Source organism: Psittacula echo (genome assembly GCF_963264785.1).
Source record: "Psittacula echo genome assembly, chromosome: 4".
Lineage (NCBI taxonomy): Eukaryota > Metazoa > Chordata > Aves > Psittaciformes > Psittacidae > Psittacula > Psittacula echo.
In genome coordinates, this window is record NC_137738.1 from 53,625,561 (window position 1) to 53,646,837 (window position 21,277).

Genomic DNA, 21,277 nt, shown 5'->3' on the forward strand with positions numbered 1-21,277 from the left:
CTGCACAATCGTTGTTGGCATCTCAGTAACTGGTTCCTCTCCTTTGGACTCCACTCTGACCCAAAGCTCCAGCACAATCAAATAGGACTGGTGTGCTTGCTGTAGCTGCCGGCTTTCAGCAGAAAAAGAAACAGCTGAGGTCTCAACCACTTTGGGTTGTATGGAGTCCCATGGTGCCACTGAAGAAGTGGAAGCATTAACCCTAATGTCTTGGTCAAATAACAACTCGAGTGATCTCATTTTGCCTATCTAAATTCCCTCCATACTTTCAGCTGACTCCAGCATTTTTACTGCAGCATTCAGCTGCCTCAAAGTGCCGCCAAGCATTGAAAAACACCAGACATGACAATTTATTCAATGCGAGATGTGATCATGCCATCACTACAAACATTTAACACTGAGAAGATCCATAAAAGTTAATAGTGAGTAGATCTGCTGAACTCAACTCTGTGACATTCCAATCCTGCACCATGAGCCTGCAAGGGTGAGTGCAACAATCTCCAAAGCAATGTTTTTCACATACAGCTCACTCACCTGAACTCACTGTGGACTTGCACTAGTTCGACTGCATCAGGTGTACTCCACAATCTCAGACTATAGAGATTGTCCTTGTCCTACTAAAATGAACCATAGCAAATACCAAGAAACACAAACCAACATTTTAAAAACCCAAGCAGCATCTATACTGTGCATTTAATAGCACACAGAAGTACTCGTGGAGGAGAAACTAATTTATCTACACTGTGAAACTGTTAGAGAAAGTCAGAGCCACCTAGTGCTCTCCCAACCAATTTGGAAAGTAAGCAGAAATAAGGCACCATTTCCAGAAGGCTCTTTGGATGTAGCTATATTTTTAGGTTAACAAAAACATTACATAGCCGCTCCAGCAGCAGGGACCAGCCCTGGTCATGGTCAGTTTTTAAGTAGAGACATAGTCACACTTTTAGAGACATTTTCCATTGACAGCTGCCCATTATGAAACAGCAAGAACCCACAAAAAAAAAGAAATAATTTTAAATTACTATGCCTCATACAAAGCAAACATATTCACTTTCAAATATAAGATATAAACCTTTTAAATTATATTGATTATACAGATTAAACCTTTCAAATACCACTAATTAAACAGACTGGCTACTCAAGCATTATGAGGTCTATTGTGCAAATACATATTAAGGAGTACTGGGAGCTGTTTCCACCCACTGTAGTGACCTCTACTGAACAGCACTTTTTAATGGAAATTAGTATCACACAAATGCTTCTGTTCATATTGTCTGTTGTTGAAATTTCTTGTTCACATTCTGCATAGTCTGAAATGGAGACTAGAAATGGCTGTAAGATATAAACAATTCTCAAAGAAAAATACCTTCGTATCCAACATTCCAGTTCCATTCTTACCCATTCAGCATTCCAGTTCCTTTCCTACAGGACTGAGCAATTTATATTTAAGGTAAGTGTTAAGTAAGTCAGTTCTGCCTCTATTCCCATTAACTCAGCAGGTAACTCCAGGGTTTCAACCTTAAAAGATGGATCAATAACAAAATTGGTACTTGGGGAAAGTGAGAGAGCAGAAAGAGTCCAGCTTTGAACATCAGCCGCAAGTGAGGGACACTATTGCTTACTGACCAGCAGACTTGGTGAGAGCATTCAGGGGTTTTGGAGAACCTCAGCCACAGCAACATAACTAACTGCTTCTGAGGAGCTGGACTCTGCATCTGATGAGAATCAGGCCCAGTCTGATTACACAGTTAATAAATCTCCATGTAGGGCTGTAAATATTGTCACCAACAGCTACTTGTGATAAGTCTTAAAGAATAAATTATCTGGGCTGTGAGATTCTCCTTTTCGGAAAAAATTTACCTGTCTAGAAACAGTCCTCCACTACTGAGTATGTACTGAATGCTTTTTCTATAAAAGAGGCTTCATAAGCATAATAATAAAAATTGTTTATTCCCTATCATCAGTAGGTGAACAGCATGGCCCTGATGGGAATAGGAGCTGGGCTAACAGAGAAGCTGAATTCATAGTAAATAAATAATATGATCAAGACCTCTTCATGGTTTTGTAGTTCACAGAAAAATAAAAAATCAGTTTACAAGGATTTTATTTTTTGGAACAACTGTCTCCCTCATTGTGCTTTTTTTAAATAGAGATGTACATGTGCTCACAAAACCCCTAAATTATCTTTTCTGAAGTGCTATTGTTAAACAAGTGATGACAGATTAATATAACCCAGCATCAATGCAAAAAGCTTGCAATATGAATTCCACTAGAGCACAAAGTTTATAAAATAAAAACATTGTGGCATGATTAGCAGGATGTATAGTTTTATGTAGTCCACATAAATATTATTCCTCCCTGATCCATATCAATGATACTGAAGTATTTTACAGTACTACACAAAGCAGTAAAAATTACAAATGCTATTTACTATCAGAGCATGTGCACAAGTGAGTCCATCATCTCTCACTGCTGCAGATGAAATGTACTCCCAGCAAAGATCATACTGCATTGCCCTGGACATGGCTCCCAGCCAGGCAGAGAAGATATTTTTTTCTTCAGATGTGGGATCTGAAATAATGCCTGAAGCAAGAATCAAACCAGAAGCCAGAATTTTGAAATTGAAGCAAGTAACTCCCTGTCCAACTTGGCAGGCCTAGCTTTGTTTAAATCTGCATCAAATTGACACACCCTGATGTCTGCGGACAGGCAACCCCCACCAGCTCTCCAAAGCTGCAGAGTTTCAGGAGTGCAGCAGGCTGCGCCAGAGCTCAAGGAAGCCTGTGAAACCATAAAGACATAGAAAGACACCAGCATTTCAGATGGGAAAGTTTGGACCTCCTGCACTGCAGCATCTTATCTAGCCCATAAGGATGGAAAAGAGATTTGGATCAGTTTTGGTGAAAGGCACCTGCATGCTCACTGCAGGTAACCTTTGAGCTTTTTCTGCAATGCCTTTTCCATTACCTCGTGTGTTAACTAGAAATGTGATTGTTAGTACTAATTAAAGATGTTGAAAAGCTGAGTTTGACTCACTGTTATGTAATCCTAAGGTAAATGAAACCTATTTCAGGACTTTGAAAACGAGGGCAAAAAAGATGGCACACAAACATGAACCTCTTCCCCGAGTCCTACTCCACAGCCTGGATCTCACCTGCCCCCAACACACTCACCTGTTACCTGGGAAACAACACAGAGTTTTGACTTTTCAGCACCAACTTCCCTAATTGTACTCCCAAAGACATTTTATGGCAGCTCCTATTTTCAAACCTCCTTCTCCTTTTCTTCAGCATACAAGCACATTACAGCACCTTTCACTGTAATATAACTCACTGTTCACCCCATCTCTTATTTTAGTGTTAATGCTTAAGAAACAGGATGCCCTCAGTTGCTGCATTACACATTTCCTCTGTCTCCTCCACACTTTCTATTCTGTGAAAACTGTCCCCCCGAGGTTTCAATGCTATAGGTCACCTCTGACCATCCCAAAGACTTCAGCCATTATTCTCTGCTCTCTTTTCACTGAACATCATCCCTGGAGATCTCCCTTTCCCTGTCTGCATTTCACTGTTATGCCTATGCCGAAATGCATGTTTCTCCATTTGTTCTGTCTTCCTCAGCCATGCTTCACTTATACTACTTGGCTGAAAGCTCACTAACAGCAATAACTTCAAATTCTCACAGGTTTTATTTTATATGGTGTTGCAGCGATCCTCGCAGAGCACTCATCTAGTAAACTTTCATTCTTGGGAGAGTCCTGTTCTCTAACACCATGGCTCCACTGCAAGACCAACACTCACCATGTCATCCCACACACAGTGCTGTGAGGAACATCACCCCTTTATCTTTACTAGTCTACTGCCATGCTTTTTGTTGCCTAAAAATGATTCAACTTAAGGGTTGGGCTTTTTTGATTAGTTTGAGCTTAATGAATCCAGGGCTCTGAATTTCACTCCATGTTGACAGGATCAAACCCAAAAGAGAAAGGACAGGAACACATCTTCTGCCTTCTCAGTAAAAGCAGAGAAGGAAACCGAGCTGACACTATTTGGGTGACCAGCACTGTGGTCTATGTGAATCCTGACTGAATCCCCTTTTTAGTTTTTAACATATGTTCAAAAGAAATTCAAGCTTCTGAACAAGGCGTGAGAAGCAAGCACCACTTAGCACAATGTGATGCACTAATAGCAAAACCAGTAACTTCGAAACTGTCTGCTTTGCGGCAAAACATGTCTCCTGCAATATAATATGTGAATCAAAGCAGATTATGCCTGGAGTTCACTGCAGAACAGAACATGGAACAAAACAAGTTATCATAAACCAGTCTCCCCATCAGCCCGTGACTGATGCAAGCTCAGGAATGCCAAATAAAAAGCCGAATGGCATGCCAGGGCTCCACTCAGTCCATCCGGCCTTACCTCAGGAAGAGGGACAGATGGTGCCAGTGACTCAGAAGAATGCCAAAAGGCTCCCATCTCACAGCAATGGCCTATGTCGCAGCCCTGTGACAGTCTGTCATCCGTGCAAACGGCATTTTTCTAGGACGTAAGTGTAAACTCAGGGCTGGTAGGAAAACAGGACAGCGTGCTCTAAGGGACAGCTTCTCTTTCTGCAAACTGGGCAAAGATAATTCTATTCTGCAGTTTCACCAGCTTTTACATGTGAGGAGGCACAGCCTTGGGAAATAAAGCTGGGCAACATAAATTACAGCTTAGTGCACTATTTTTGACTAAGTTAAAATTGTCAAAGACCTTTCCAGGAAGGAGAAGCCTCAGGGAAAGCATAAAAGCTTTGTGAGCAAGACTTCATAACTTTAGAAGAAATCAATTCCAACATAAAATCTGTAAAAAAACCCCTAGACCGTCCAGATTCTGCTTTTCTGTTTTTCAGTTTTTCAATTAATATATTTGCAAAATAAAACAAAGCAGCTGTAGCTCTGTTCCCTATTGCCTCTTTAATAGCTTTTCAATTTCCAAAGTGTAAAATTATGGCTCTCCCATTTCTAGTCTAGGAAAGCAAATATGAAATTACAATTGTACTCCTTTTCCCAGAAAGTATCGACACCACAGAGTGAACAAACACAGGGAAGCACTGGCTCAACATCTGGTTCCAGTCGGGGCCAGGATTAATTTAGGACAAAAACAAGGGACAGGGCTTTTGCATCGGTGGACCTGAGCAGAAATGAACCGCTGAGAAGACCTGTGCCAGTAACAGCTACAGTGACAGTATTCTTAGAACCACAGTGCTGTAATGACATAAGTATGTTTTGTAGGGAAGAAGAATTTTCTCTTATTAGATAAAATAGCACCAAATGAGAGTTACATATGGACCCAAACTACTATTCAGGGGTGTTGTTCCACAACGAAAGCTTTAAATGGCACCTGTATGTCCCTTAATAGTGACAGCAATCTCAGCTCAGTGCACCAAATGCCTGAGAGCTCAGCAGTCACAACCAGGTTTCCATTTGACCTCTCAACTCAGTGGTGTTTCTCAAAAGAGCCTCCTATTCCACACTGCTTCACATCAGCCCCAAAGTATTCTGCCATTGGTCCCTTTCCCTTCTCCCCATGTGTTATCCTCAGTGGCAGTTCAAACATTGCCTCTGTGCTGATAGTTCACATGGAGACTTCTCTTTTCCAGATTTTTAAAATCTCAGCCTTTGCTCTGAAAAATGTCCAGCTAAAGCCCAATGTAGCTAGAAGAAGATTTACTAAACTTGCTACCCTTGCTTCCATTCTCAAACACTGCAACATAACAGAGCCAAGCCATTCATCATATTCAGGCCCTAGCGTCATATTTGATTTTGGCCTCTTTCAAGTCCCACACGTCTCACCTCTGTTTACATCCTGCAGATTCTTCTTTCATGGTGAAGCTTAAACAATATACATGGCTGAAAGAGTGTGCTCACTGGTTCAGCAAATTATCTTTTTTCCAAAAACAGAGACATGCCTGCTTTTATTTTTTTTCCAGAGAAGACATCAGTGCTGCAAATGCATGGGGTCTTTTTATGTTGGTCCTCATGTCTGCTTTCCTAGCCTGTGATTTAATGAAAGATTAAAGACTAGCTTATGAAAGTTCACCACGGCAACTGCTGATGTCATTGGGAACTGGATTCCCAGTTGGGGTTTAAAGAAAAATGAAGATCATATTGATAATTGACAATATTTCTGATATTATTCATCTAGCTAATTAAGCCACAACTCCACATCACCACATAAGCTTAAGACTTAATGAAAGAAAAGGTAGCACTATGAATATGCTTAGCTATTGGTGTTATATAAATTTAGCCCACAGAAAATAACTGTTCAGGGAAGGCACAAATTATTTACTCCTTTCCCATTCAGCTGCAGAAAAACAGGATTATTCATGCAATGACTTCATGATGCCATTCCTTTGATTATCCTACTGAAAAAGAAAAAAATGCACATTCTGCCTCAGAAAATTAACTTAAGCATTGTATCCCACATGCCATAAAATCAGCAAGGTTTTTATCTATTTATCTGCAAGCATATTTAAGCATTGAAAGAAAGGAAACACACGTTACTAGCTTGGACAGATTCGTATAAAAGGCACAAGTAGTGATTCTCCCCCTCACTGCGTTTGCCATCTTTTTTAGAAGAGGCAAAAATTTTGTGTATGTAAACACACAAGAACAAAAAGCACATTTAAAGTCACCAAAGTGTACATGTATTTCTCTTTCAGCTCTTTCTGATGCAAGTTACTGCTAAAATGCCTTTACAGTAATTTATTGCTTGCTGAATCTTCATACAGCAACCCAAAAGGCACCCAGCCCCATGGCATGGAGATACACCCAGTAAAGTAGAATATCCGCTAGAAAACCAAAATTCTTGGGGATGGAGCATGGAGGGGCTGTTCAGGACTTTAGTAGATATCATGAGATAAAAATGAAATTAGGAGGAAGCAAAGATCCATTACACAGCTTTAAGAAACACTAGCAATGAGTACAAATAGTTATGGTTTGTGTATATACTATGATTACAAGTATTTGGATGACAGAAATGAGAATGGAGGTAAACAGACCACCTTCCCCGTGCATTTAAATGAAAGCCCTGAGACCTTGGATTCTGCCTGAGTCCTGGACACACAGCTACGCAGTGTGGCTGCCATCCTCAGGGAGGGACATCAGAGGTCATCACAAAAAAAGCATAAGGTTGTCAAAGGGGAGCTCTTAGAAAAAGACATTTACAGTCACCATATGAAAGTAAAACAATTCATCAAGAAGATTCAATGGGACAGAATATCAACAAGGTGAAGAAGAAAACATATTGTAAGGCTCACCTTGCAAGTGAGATGCTGCATAGTTTGATTTCATTCCTACAACTTAAAGCAAGAACACACATGGTCCAAGCTGTTCCCATGGATTGTCAAACGGATTCATTCTTAATTGGCTTTCCATGCAGCTCTCTTTAAAAGCTTGAGTGCTACTTTCATTTGATACTACATTGATTTTCTCTGAAGTTTCCTCCTATTGTGGCTACTCTGATCAATTAGTGTGCTATAAATATAGTGGTCAGACTCCTTTCACTGGTCTCATTAAATTGCACCCCTGCTGAATTTCCTTGGAGAACAGAATTGGATCATACTGCTAGCAATAGTATGAAGATGCCTTCAGGTTTTCCAGAGAAAATCAATTGCTCAATATTCCTAACAAAAAGCCTTGAAAAGCATGACCCTATGGAGCTCAGCTAATGCTCAAAACATACGTCAAACCTTGCTTGCAATTCTTCATCTCTAAAACCCTGAAAGATAAAGGACAGGAAAATAAGTAGTTAAGGGGTTCAGCCAGTTCCTTACTGGCACATAATCCCTCATCAATCATAACTATTTAACTGGATCCCCTCACAATGAAAATATATTGCTAGAGTTATGCAGCTAACCCATATTTCTTTTGGAAAGTGCAGTAAAGATTTGAGGAGGAACACAGTGCCAAGGCACATTTGGTACCTGTGAAAGTCACCATGGTGGTGTGCTTCCCAAATAAAATTAGAGGGGTCTGATAATATCTGGCATTATAATATAGGCTGATTATTGCAGGTGTGTGTCAGCTATGACTTAAAAAATGCTAATCTTTATTTTGTAATGGTATGACAGTATAGCTTTTAAAATTTTGGCTTAGATATGTCATTTTAATCAATGATATTGGAAACAGCCATAAAATAGGAAATTGAATTATCTACTTTCAAACACATCAAAACCTAACCTCAAGAGCAGCTTTTAGGTCTCCACTCTGCCCTACACTCTGCCCTATTCTTTCATAACTACCCTGTCTTCTCCTAAGATCCTTTCTGTCCTCTTTTCTCCTCTGTTAAGCACTACCCTTCAAAACCTTTTCTGTCTTCCTCCTAAAATGAAGCTACGTTTTACTATAGACTCCCCCGCACATTAAAAATCCCTACTGCAAAGGCTGGTGTTTTAACTACTACACTAAAATGACTGAATGTATCTACTGTTTCTGGAGTGTACTCTATGGGGGTTTTGTATGAGGGTCTGAAGGATCCATCGCAGACCTCAGGACTGGCTGTACCTTGCAAACACTTTATGAGAAGAAAGCTGCAGGACTACCAGTACTTGATGATTTATCCTGGATCCCTCCTACTTAGCATGGTGGCATTCAGCCAGCAGATCCAATGCTCTAAATGATACTTTCAAATAGCTTAGTGCAGGATGAAGGCACCTCCCTCCAAACTCAGAAGATTTTGTGGGTATTAAGGCACATTTAGTGAAATATCAGGTAGGAACTGCCAACTGTGGTTTAAGAATTCCTTTAGGGATGCCCTTTTCTGAACCACAGCAGAACTATTTTCTCCTTCCAGAAAAGTGTTTTCAATGGGGAAGTGCAAAGGGTTGAAACCCAGTTCTTCTCAGACAGAAAGCCCTTCCCAAAATGATTCTAACAGGTTGAAAAGATTCTTAAGAGCTAACTTAAAAGAACAAGAGATTAACAAATACATTTGAAAATACAATCTTTAATCACTGTTTAAAGCTAGAAATTTCCAGTGCCACTGTGTAGTGTTGGGTTCAGTCCCCTAAAACAAGGGGACTCTATACATATATTATAGTCAGGACTCAAACCTGTAACTGGGAGGAACGAAAAAATGTAATCCATGAGACCTGCAAGCACCTTGACATAGCTAGAACTGTTCTGGGTGAGACGCTGACGTGAGACATTCTCAGTGTCAGGCACTGGAGTTATAGTTAGGTTTTTTGATTGAAAGCACACCCAAATTTCCATCAATAGGATGGTATGCTCAGTCACCTTAGATTTCAGCCCATATCCTTGTTTGGATATTCATTACACTTAGACAAAACATCTTTTTCTTATTACAGAAGACACTGGAAAAGATTACAAGCACTATTTTCTCATTGCACATAATAAGGAGTTAGACATGTTTTTTCAGAACTTATTCTGATCTTTGCAAAATATGCAGGAATTTACTGGAGAAAAACGCATTTTGCCTGGGGTTTTGGAGTAGGGTTTTTGAAAAAATAAATTATCCAAGTTGGAATATGATGAGTGTATACTTAATTCTTTCTTCAGAAATATTATTTTCTCTGTGTGCTTAAATCACCAGAGTAGCACTTATTTAAACATAGTTATGCCTATTAAAGCATATGAGAATTGAATTTTGTTAAATTTTTTATGATTATGAAACATGAGATGAGAAAAACCACGATCAGACATATAATTTCACATTTTTATGGAGCTTCCCCCTAGAGAAGTTTCCTACATTTGCTTTTCAACAGTAGTGAAATATCACAGCAGAGTTTTTCCTGCATGGCCATCACTTATTAAAAAGTCAACATTTTGCTTATAACCAAAGTCAAATTAGATTCAAGGAATCTAAACTTTAAGGAATCTAAAATTTAAGGAATTCAAGGAATATAAACAAAAATCACTGAAAAGATTGCACTGTACTATTTTGGGGACTGGGTACTGAAGGCTTAGCTGATATCACAGGTACTATGCGCAAATGCAATATGTACTGAAGACAGTAAAATAAAGACAACAGTGCACAGCCTAATAAGATCACAGAGGATTTATGAGCATCACAGAACACAAAGGTAAGATTGAAAATAATTCCAAAAAATGATCCAGCATATCCTGAAAGATGTGTATACAAAATGGACCGATAACACAGGCAACTTGGACAGTATCAAAAAAAGTAACTTTAAGCTTCCCAAATAAAAAGGATCCCACTGATTTTCACATTTCACCATCTCCAGTGGCAAACAAGACAGAAAGAACATCTCCATGTACTTATTCCACATCACTGCTGTTACAGATAGATACTCCATCAAACAATTCCTTTCTTTGGGGCTACTGAAAATCAGACACCAAGCCCTGCTTCGGACCCAACAGCACATGGTGAAATAGCAAAGGGTTTTATAGGAGGTGGCATTTTGACACAGAAAAATGAAAACTAATGCTGAGAGAAAACCTGAAGAGCAAGAAGTCAAAGAAAGGGTCCCAAAGAATATGCCAGACTTGCCTTTGAGACTTTAAATTAAACTGTGTGAGGTACTAGAAAATATAATGCATGAGAAAATCTTGCCTTAGCAGGAAGGTGAACTATGATCTTAAAACATGTCTTCTGTCTCTGACATTACAATTTAGAAGAAATTACTTTTATTTCTAAGTGACCTTATGAGAAAGAATACTATTTATTCCCTTCCTGGTCTTAAGATACTGAAGCAAAAAAGAAATATTTAGACATTGAACAAATAAAATCCCTTCCAAAAATGATTCTATATTTTGAAGCTGTTAAATGGTTATAACCATATAGTTTTTAAACTGCGGCCTACCAGAGACAACACGAAATCAATCACAATTCCAAGAGTTAATTCCCTACACCAAGTTTGTACTACAAAGCCCTTCTTTTCTCATGCTGGTGCCACTCGCCTCAGCATAGTATTAGTTTTTCAGCTTAATCACTATATTTAATGCAGATAGATCCAGTTGCCCATTAAAAAGAAAAGTGGTTAGCATTTAGCAAAAGCTCATGAAAGACAGTCTGCACATACAAGAAGAATCTCTTTGATTTTCTTTCTCTCAAGCAGCAGTAATTTTAACTGAATGTTTTTCTCTCTTGACAGAACTGATGGAAAAATATCAACTATGAGCATTTTCATTGGCTTCTACATTAACCATGGCTACTTTGCTGAAGAAAACTTGAGATACAAAAATATCTTCTTTTCTCATGTCATGCAAAGTCATTCCACTACATCACCAGAAGCTTCCAACATCTCCTGCCCAACCCTACGAATACTGTTATATATACCAAGCAGATCAGCTCCAATCTGAGGAACTACAAGGACTGTTTCTTTAACAGGCTAGTGGCTAGAGCACTCACTTGATACATGAACAGATTAGGACCCACTCTCCAGAGCTGCTTTCCAGAGTGGTATAAAGAGTGGTTAAGAGATTTGAAGTTGGGAGATTTGAAGCTGATTAGATGCCAGACATGGAGACTATTCGGCCAGTGAGACAAGAGGCTGAGTTCTCCAAAGGAGTCTAAGATGAACTTAACATGCCATGCAATTACCCAGGTGACTGGGTTTTGGAGCATGACATCAGGACACTGAGACAAAAAGGCACATCAGTGAAGAGCAATACAAAGTAAGGCAATGTCAACAGGAGTGGGATGAAGAACCGAGGACAGGGTAAGAATGGCTATTCACAGAGAAAAGGACAGGAGGAACAAGCAAAAACATCTGTGCCAGTTAGATAAAAGTGCCTGAACTAAAGCCCATTATCCCCAGATCCAAGTTATCACGCCTTGCTCACAGTAAGTATCTGCAAATCACTGGCCGAGTGCCCACTCTCTTTCTCATGTAGGTTCACATGAAGGATGACAACCTATTGCCAGCAGTTACTCTGCTAGCTCTAGTGGCAGTGTTTGGATGGCGGATATTTAACTCCATTAAGCATCCTTGCGGTTTTCAGCAAGATGCCACACAACAGAATTTCTGGGGGTGAAAGGCGAGCTCAGCTTTCTGCTTCTTACCATTTGCTTCAAAGAGGCGTCAGCCCACATGGTGTTAAATGCATTCAAAGAATATCAAATGAGGATCTCTAAATTTAGGCCATGCTAGAATTCAGGCTCCGGATCAAGACTTTAAAAGTGATTTAGAATGATTTTCAGAAAGAATCTGGCAAGGAAATCAATTATTCTTCTTCAGGTAATAGGTTAGCTGCTGGGACCACAACCCAGAATGGCTATGTCTATAGAGACATGCCTGTAGGCAACTGAAATTGAGCTCTGACCATCAAGTCCTTTCTCACCTGGCAGGTTAAGACCATCAAGACAGCAGGTAAGGAGTTAGAACTAACAATCAATTCTAGTCCACTCTGTCTCCACAGTAAATTGCTGGCAAGCCTTTTTGATGGCCTTTTTACAAGTAAATAAGATCAAATATACACAAACTCTTAACAAGTTCTTAGGAAAATAAAAAGCCCGTTCTGCTGCTGCTACAGAACATGAGTTGAACTGGGCTGGCCCTGGACCCAGGGGGCTCCAGAATGTACAAACAGCTTAATTCTTTGATAAAAAACTGAATGAAAGGAGCTAGATGATTCACTGGTCTTCCTGAAAGCAGAAGATGCTCCCATTAAAAGCTTAAGCCTGCTACTTTTTAATATCCTCCCAAGCACTATGGAAAGTGTCAGAATCCTATTCTCAAAAAGGAGCACAAACTTCAAGCACTGAATGAGCGTTTTTTATGGGTTTAAGTTTGGATGCAAAGGTGTTTAATGCTTTTTTTTGTAGTTTGCTGCTCACCAATACTCATTGCTAGGACTGAGCAACTGTTTCTTAAGCTCATTATTAACAATCTTATGCACTGCACAGAGCATGTGATCATGTAATTTTATGAAGTCAAAATACTGTTTACAGAGGTAGCCGTAGTTCTGGATGTTTCTGACTTAACAGACTCTTGACACTGCAACCTGCTGGTTGTACAGACGCAGACCCAAATTAGGCAGCAATATTCAAGCACTGTCTGTGTTTGGTGAACCAACCATGATGTTCACATAAGACAAGGGGTAATGGGTTAAAACTTAAACAGGGGAAGTTTAGGTTGGATATAAGGAAGAAGTTCTTTACTGTGAGGGTGGTGAGGCACTGGAATGGGTTGCCCAGGGAAGTTGTGAATGCTCCATCCCTGGCGGTGTTCAAGGCCAGGTTGGACAGGGCCTTGGGTGGCATGGTTTGGTGTGGGGTGTCCCTGCCCATGGCAGGGGGTTGGAAGTAGATGATCTTAAGGTCCTTTCCAACCCTAACTATTCTATGATTCTAAGATTCCCTGTACTCTGGTCTCTACTACTTCCACCTTATGCTGCTGCAGCAAATATGGTTTGGGATATTGTCCTTACAACTCACAAGTACAGCTGTTTGAGAGATGCTTTGGGTAGCAATAGCAGCTGTAAGCATGCTGTCTTTGTGATCTTTCTGGTTTGCTTTCATGTTCACAGTAACGAGTTTGTTCTAGCTTATGAATCCCTCCTTTGTTACAAAAAAGACACAACCAGTTGAAAGACTGCCTTGTCCCCCACAACACTATCACTCTCTTGTCCTGTAAACATCCTCAACACAAAAGCAAGTCTTCTGTCTTCTGCGACAATACTGACTGTTCGCATATGTTCAGCTCTCAGTTTAAATGTGTATCATCCCTTTTTCCCCAGTGTTTTACCTAGAGGAAAAGCAGTAATATTTAGCCACCAACAGCTATGCAGTTTTGCAAAGCATTTAGATGTACAGCCTGCCTGAGTGACAACATACAAAGCAAATCCGTCATGTATGCAACTACTATTACGAGCTAAATGGAAATCATGTCTTGTAATCCCTTGCTGCTGAAAGAGGCAAAATTTCATCAAGTTTTTCAAAGTTTTTGAAAGGGACTTATTCAAAGCACTCAGGTGGTGCAGCACACAATGCTATAACACTACTTTCGGGAGCCCAGCTGTTGAATAACATGAGCTCCTTCACAAGCCTAAAGTTAGTGTTTGGCTACAGAAATCAAAGAATGGGGAGAACTGGACACCTAAAGATGGATTCAGAAACACCTGCACATTGAATATGCTCAGGAGAGCCAACTCAAGGTGCTAAAGTCAGGGCATGGGTCTTGGTCTCACCCCTCCAGGCACATTTTCCTTCTGCTCAGGTTTCACACCTCTGAGCCTTTAGGTACTTCTAGGCACCTAGGCACCAGACATACCCTTGTCAGAAAAAAAAAGGGTATTATGTGTTGCATTAGCTTATGTTTTTATTCTTCGCTATGGAAGGTGCAGGGGCTCTAAGGGCAAATCCTTCTCACTGATGAGGACCAACAAAAATACTGTAGCCACCATCATCTTCAGGGAGAAGTATTGCTCCATTTTTCCAAAAGGACAAAGCCAGTTGTCATGGTTTAAGCCCAGGCCCTTGGTCCCTGGGGCTGCTCTCCTGGGCCGCTTCGGCTGCCGCCGGCTCCTGGGGCCGCTCCCCCTCAGCTCCCCGCAGCCTCACAAAGACGGAGGCGAGGACGAGGGCCAGGACGGTGAAGAGCAGCGGGACGGCCAGGTACAAGTCCACGGCCACGTCCATCCCGCCCTGCTGCCGGAGCCTGCCCGTATTACAAGCCATTACCATAAAATACAATGAAACAAGAACCTTAGCCCAAGGCCCACACTTGATAAACACTAACACAGCAAATACCAGCTCTAAGTAAGCTACAGCATACTGAAACTGTGACATCAAGAGAAACAACTTTGAGAGCCAATAAATCAGCATTGTGCCTCGGTCAGATCTGTCGTTATCTCAACCCTTCGTGCCCCACGTTGGGCGCCAAAAAGAACTGTCATGGTTTAAGCCCAGGCCGTAAATCAGAACCACGCAGTCCACTTCCCCCCCCCACCTTTCTTCCCTCCGCTTCTGGAGGGACGGGGAGGAGAATCGAAAGAATGTAACTCCCACAGGTTGAGATAAGAACAGTTTAATAACTGAGGTATAACACAAATCACTACTGCTACCACTAATAGTAATAATGATAAAGGAAATAACAAGGGAAGAGAACACAACCGCTCACCGACTGGTACCTTGCCCCCACCCCGCAGCGATCCAGCCCTTCCGGGCACTCTCAGTTCTACATCCTGGGCATGACGTGCTGTGGTATGGAATACCTCTTTGGCTAGTTTGGGTCAGGTGTCCTGTCTCTGCTTCCTCCCAGCTTCCCCTCCTCCCTTGCAGAGCATGAGACTCACAAAGTCCTTGGTCAGGCTAAACATTTGAGCAGTAACTAAAAACATCGGCTTTATCAGTATTATTCCCAGGCCAAAAGTCAAAACCACAGCGCTGCACCAGCTACTAAGAAGGAGAAAAACTGACTGCTGCTGCTGAACCCAGGACACCAGTGTATGAGCTAGGGCTGGAGTATTAAGAGTCCGAGCCAAGTGCTCCAGTCTCCACAGGAGGTTTTTGTCTCTTGGCTAGTAAAACCATTTGATCTGAAAATCAGCACTGGCCTACACTGCACCAGTTGGTTGATACAGCACTGCTGGGATGGATACGCTGGAAATTCACACTAGTTTACAGACAATCACTGTGCTTTAACATTAAAAATTCCATGGCAAAAGGCTTTTTTCCTGAAAACATTGCCTAGGAGGTTTTTCTAATGTATACAACTCAGTTAGGGGTATGATTCTTTTCATACTCCCATGTAACATAGATATGCAGGCAAAGCACACAGCAGAACTTGTCTTCAGTGGAAAACTTTATGTATTTACTTATCCTACTTTCAAAAGCAATTTCCTAAAAAATAAGCACTTGTGAAGAGCCTAGAAATGACATAGCTTGTAATCAACTCTCTTTGGTATGTACAATATTGAATATTCTGCTCGCCATGAAAGCTAAATAAATATAATGCAAATTTAGTAGATTTCACTCAGGAAGCAAAGAGATTTGCTTAACATCAAATTCAGTGGTCACTAATCCCACTTTTCCTGTCCCTTTCCACACAAGTAACACAAATATTTAAAGTCTCCAAATGGTAAAGTTCAGAATCTTGAGCCCTGTTAAATCTTATAAGCCAAAGTAAATTCAATTTCTCTGGTTAAACAGAGAGTATTTACAAAGATCATAAATAAACAGTGAGTTGTTCTTTTTCATGCCACCTGAGTAAGAACTTTTTACTTTGACATCATTCGAATGGTGTGAAGGGTCTAGAGCACAAGTTTTACAAGGAGCAACTGAGGGAACTGGGGTTGTTTAGCCTGGAAAAAAGGAGACTGAGGGGAGACCCTGTTGCTGTCTATGACTACCCAAAAGGAGGCTGCAGTGAGGTGGTCAGTCTCTTTTCTCAACAAATTATAGGAAAGAGAGGAAACAGCCTCAAATTGTACCAGGGGATGTTTAGATTGGGTATTAGGAAAAAAATTCTTCACTGAAAAGGTTATCACACACTGGAACAAGCTGCCCAGGGAAGTGGTCGAGATACCATCCCTGAAGGTAATTAAAAGATGTGCAGATACGGCAATCAGCGACATAGTTTAGTGGTGGACTTGTCAGTGCTAGGTTTACGGTTGGACTCGATGATCTTCAGGGTCTTTTCCAACCTATAAGTGTAAGTTTCTGCTATGCATTTTTTGTCCCAAAATAAAAGGCGGCCCGTTGACAGTAAGGAAATGTAACATTTCAGTCATGAAATCTTGAAAGAAGGTGCAAATAAACCTGTGCCTTGCCAAGGGTCTCTCTGTACCACCTTTCCACCATGGTTTCCTCTTATTTACTTCCTGATCACAATTGTTTTTGAAGTGAGTTTTTCCCTCTAAGATGCTCCGTACAGTTGTCTTTAGTCCTTTCCATTGATTCTAATATATCTTTATATAGAAAAATATCCAAAAAATAAAATAAAATTAAATTAAATTAAATTAAATTAACAACCCTCCAAGTAGTGTAACTACTGAGGGAATATCACTAAAGACTTAGTCAATTTTGCTAGTATGTTAGCCCTCATTGCCTCAGTGGCTCTCCATAGAAAATTAAACACTGTATTATGAGAGCCCAACTAATTAATTTCTTCAAAAGACTTGTGGTAAAAGGCCTTGTAAAAGTTGCTGTTTACAACTAGCAATACCTTTCACAGATTAGGACAGATTTCTCTAGTGTTGGGAGAGTCTTATCTTACATTGCCATTTCTGTGCCTTCTCAGTCCCTTCTCTAGAGCATTTCATGCCCAGTTTTACATCTCTGGAGTCAACAGGATGGAAGACAGAGGCCACAAAATGATGCCCTGGGTGCTGGCCACTATTAGACTTGGAATATTTGAACAAACAAAGCTGGGAACATAGGCAAATTAAGCCAATGGACTTCACCTTAACTCAGTAATGAACCCGTCAATGGCAGGAGAACACAGAACCTCAGAGCTCACCTGAAGACTGGCAGGAAACTGCATATTTTCAGATGCAATTACCCACTGCACCTCTCCTCAAAATAAGCATCTCTGATTAATGCTCAAGAAGAAACACCTCCATTTAAAAACAAAGACTACTAAAGTATTTATTCATGTTCTAAACAAGAAAGCAATAGCTAACTTTGAAAAACAGCACAAAAAAGAAAATAACTTTGAAAGCAATAAAAGGAAATGCAGCACTATTTCATTACATATCTCACTGCTACCTTCTAATGTAATTCTCAAGACCACAGAATCACACCACTGCATAAGGAAACAGCACAAAATGAAAATCGAGATCTTTGTCTCATAACTGTCACTACCCTTCTGTGTGCGACAGCAGGCTGAATACTGGTTAAGCAATTTCAAGATTTAGATCAAAACTCCATAGTACTGCTATACAAGTTTGCTCAAAAATAGCAATATCAAAGTGAAGAAAGTTCAAAGATAAGGCTGCTATTTTCTTTTATGAGTAATAAAAATGTAAAAATGATAAAAACATCACAGAGGAAGAATGCATGTCCTTGTAAAACTAAGGCACACTGCCACAGGAGTGAATTAACAGTATTTTAACACAGCAACTCAAGCTTGCACAGGAAACAACTATTTTACAGATTCTAGTTTTTCATTTTAATAAGCATTAGAGATCATAGGAGAAAGCCAAGAGTTATGTAGCATCCTTCCCACCAATGCGCCTGTGCCATGTAAAGTGCATTTACAATGAGCAGAAAGAAATTTAAATCCCTGTATACTCAGTTCCAGAAGCTGCTGCTCAAATTAATCCTGACTTAGCAAAAGAGCCAAGCACAGGCTGAACTTGGAATAAGTAAACAGTCCCAGCTAACTGTCTAATCACAGTGCCCCACATTTTTCAGAATAAATGATGTAGAGCAGGTCTCCAATGGAATCAATGAAAAAAAAACAACCTGGTGTGGCAGCAGCAACCCATATTTCATTAGGCCTGTGCAAAATTACAAGACAAAATGATTGCTTCTAACTTGCTGCTGCAGAAATTAGAGTCTAAATTTAGAGGAAGCCAGCCACTTGGCTATAAAGACAGAAAAGTTACCTCTTATTTATGGTAAAGAAGAAGCCTACAGACCAGAAGTTACTACAGTTAGCTGACTGAGCTCACACATTAGCTTATGCCACTGTAGCTTGGATGTTCACCCATACCTTTAGGTGTTAATAGCCTTGCTATTCAGAAATTCTTAGATTTTTGTTTTGTTTAGGGTGTTTTTTTAGCCCCTTAGATTTGTAATGAACTACAAAACAAAGGAGAATGAGAAAAAGAAAGAGTATTACCTGAAGGCCCTCTATGGCTAATCTAAGCATGCTTGGTGTGAGCTTGGAGGCCTGCTTGAAGGTGAAGTTGCTCCAGTCTATAATCAAAACAAATCCATTCACTTGAAGCTCAGGGTCTTCTATCATGGCTTCTAAAGAAAGAAGTATGGCGCGCAAAATATCCACCAGTGTGTACCTGTGAATGTTAAGGGGAGATGTGGTTAGGATAGGACATGGACAAATTCTGAGCGCACTTCCTTTGTACTGCTTGTCAAAAGTTTAAATCAAAGAGTGCAAACGTGTCCTCAGAAGTCATGGGTATGTAAAGCTGGGAAACTGTCAAAAGCTCAATTAGTTGAACTTGCCCTCTGGAGCAGGATTATGCTCATGTAGACCATCAGCCAGACAGAACAAACTACAGGAACAGAACACACCAGAAGCAGATTTGAAGTTTTCTATAGTCTTCTGTGCTGCTTTAATATCTATGCATTTTATTAAATGTCTATACAAACATATCTGTGCAAATTGTATTTTTCTAATATCATGATACCAAAACCTGAACCTAACACTAGAAGCCTAGACCCAAAGTTTCCTCCTATATTTTTCCCAGGGATTGAAATAACAGCTTCCACAAAATTATCAGCTAAAAAAGGGATTCCTACATGCTGTTCTTGTCCCTCTCTCTGGGTAATGTTTTAAATCTACAAAAGGTATTACAGAAGGCTGATTACTCAAGGATCTTTAAAGCAGAAAGTAACACACTCTAGGACTTTGAGGTGCTCCTGGTTAAGGGCAATAGCAACCTTATAAGAATTACTTAACTACCTTCTGAGTACTGAGCACTTTGCATGCCCAAATTATGTGGTTTCAGTAGTAAGTCTGGAATGTGTTATTCATTGGTCCTAGGATCTTCTATGTTAAATTTGGGTTTACAAAGATGTACAACATGTAATTATATGTCTTACATCTATGCACATAATCTTTTCTTAGATTGATGGTCTTATGAAAGAAGACATAATTCCATATTGCCAAGGCTCTCTTAAGTATAATCTTTCTTTTCTGAAGCTAAAGCACCTACTATAGCAGCTAAATAGCTTAAATATATACAGCAATGTCATCTTTAGACTGCCATTCAATAGTTATTAATCAACTCGCGCTGTAGCTTACTGGCCTCTTTAAAACATTATCTGGGCTTTTTTAAGAGCTATCAAAATAGTTGTTTAAGTTTTGATTTTTTCCAGGCTAACTATATTTTAAGTCTAAAAAACTTTTTTAAAAGTAAGATAAGCAGTTACTGAAACAGATGTAAATTGTCAGTCCACACCTCAGTAACAGATGAGGCATTAGAAAGCTAAACCAGAAAAATATCAGGTAGGTATACCAGGAACAAAATAAAGAGTTAATTCTTCAGTGTTCATGCAGATATTTTAAATAAGGCCCTTTAAAAGTCTTCTATGACGGCATCAAACATAGAAGTTCTCAAAATTATGAGTCCTCAGAGAAATTTGCACCATACTACATATGTAGCAAACAGCATGTTTGCCTATTTAGAAATTCTATTAAATTATACCAAATTCCGCTTGCTTTAACACAATAAGTACACTGTTCCTTTGTGTACGTAACTATATTTTAGAAATACTGGCAAAAGGAAACAACACAAATTAAATTAAGTGGCTCTGGCTGACTCCTCACATCTTTCCATCTTGGGTTTTTTTTTAGTGAACTAAAATTCAGCGAACTTCCCAACTATGCATTCCTAGCAAAGGGACTATAAAATTACTCTCTTAATATCAGCATAGTGCACAAGAGAAAGTATGTCTTCCCCAGAAAACATTATAATTTTTTTACATGATTCTTCTCCTCATTTTGGAGAACCTTATTTTGTTTTTAATTTAGTTCATTCAACCGGGATAAAAGATTTCATAATCATTCCTCTTCTTTTCACTTTTCTGAGAGTTATCTTGTTTCTGAGGCTTTACTTTTCCGAGATCTAAGGTTTACAGGAAGTTTGGTATGATACCTCTTTTTTATTCAGTTTTTTTCAGCTGGGAGGAAACAGCACAAGAAAATTTTTTGTCTGTCATTTCCAGTGGAAATCCCTATATGCCAAAAAAAAAAAAAAAAAAAAAAACCACAAAACAAAACCAAAAGCACAAAAAAAAAAAAAAAAAAACCTCACAAAGAAAAAAAACAACTCTTTTGTAAATGGAATTTTGTCAATGGGGAAAAAAGGACATGCCTTGAGACTTATTTTGAAAGACAGTGTTCAAAACCACAACCCTTAAAATTGTTAGCTCAATTTGATCATCAAAGATATGTTAGGCCAGGACCCTATTTTTGCAGTAGGCACACAGGAGCACCCTGCCTGCCCTAAGCAAACTCACCTGGGGGCACAGGATCTGCATGGCAAAGCCAACACCTTGGGCATGGTGGTGTGGCTGATGCTCCCCCTCTTCCCAGGCAGAGCAGATCCCCCAAGACCAACTGATGCATGAGGAAAATGCCATCACCACTGGTGAGGTCTCCGTATAATCGAACACCCCCAGCA

General features: G+C 39.9%; 1 protein-coding gene across 1 annotated transcript in view; it reads right to left on the reverse strand.

The window, feature by feature from the left end:
• CLVS2 (clavesin 2) overlaps positions 1-21,277 on the reverse strand; it is a gene marked incomplete at its 5' end in the record, with an annotated part of 51,606 nt that overhangs the window by 20,972 nt on the left and 9,357 nt on the right. The window contains one exon of the mRNA XM_080616210.1: positions 18,751-18,925. Within this exon, the coding sequence (XP_080472336.1) occupies positions 18,751-18,925 (175 nt within the window). The remainder of the gene's footprint in view (positions 1-18,750; positions 18,926-21,277) is intronic.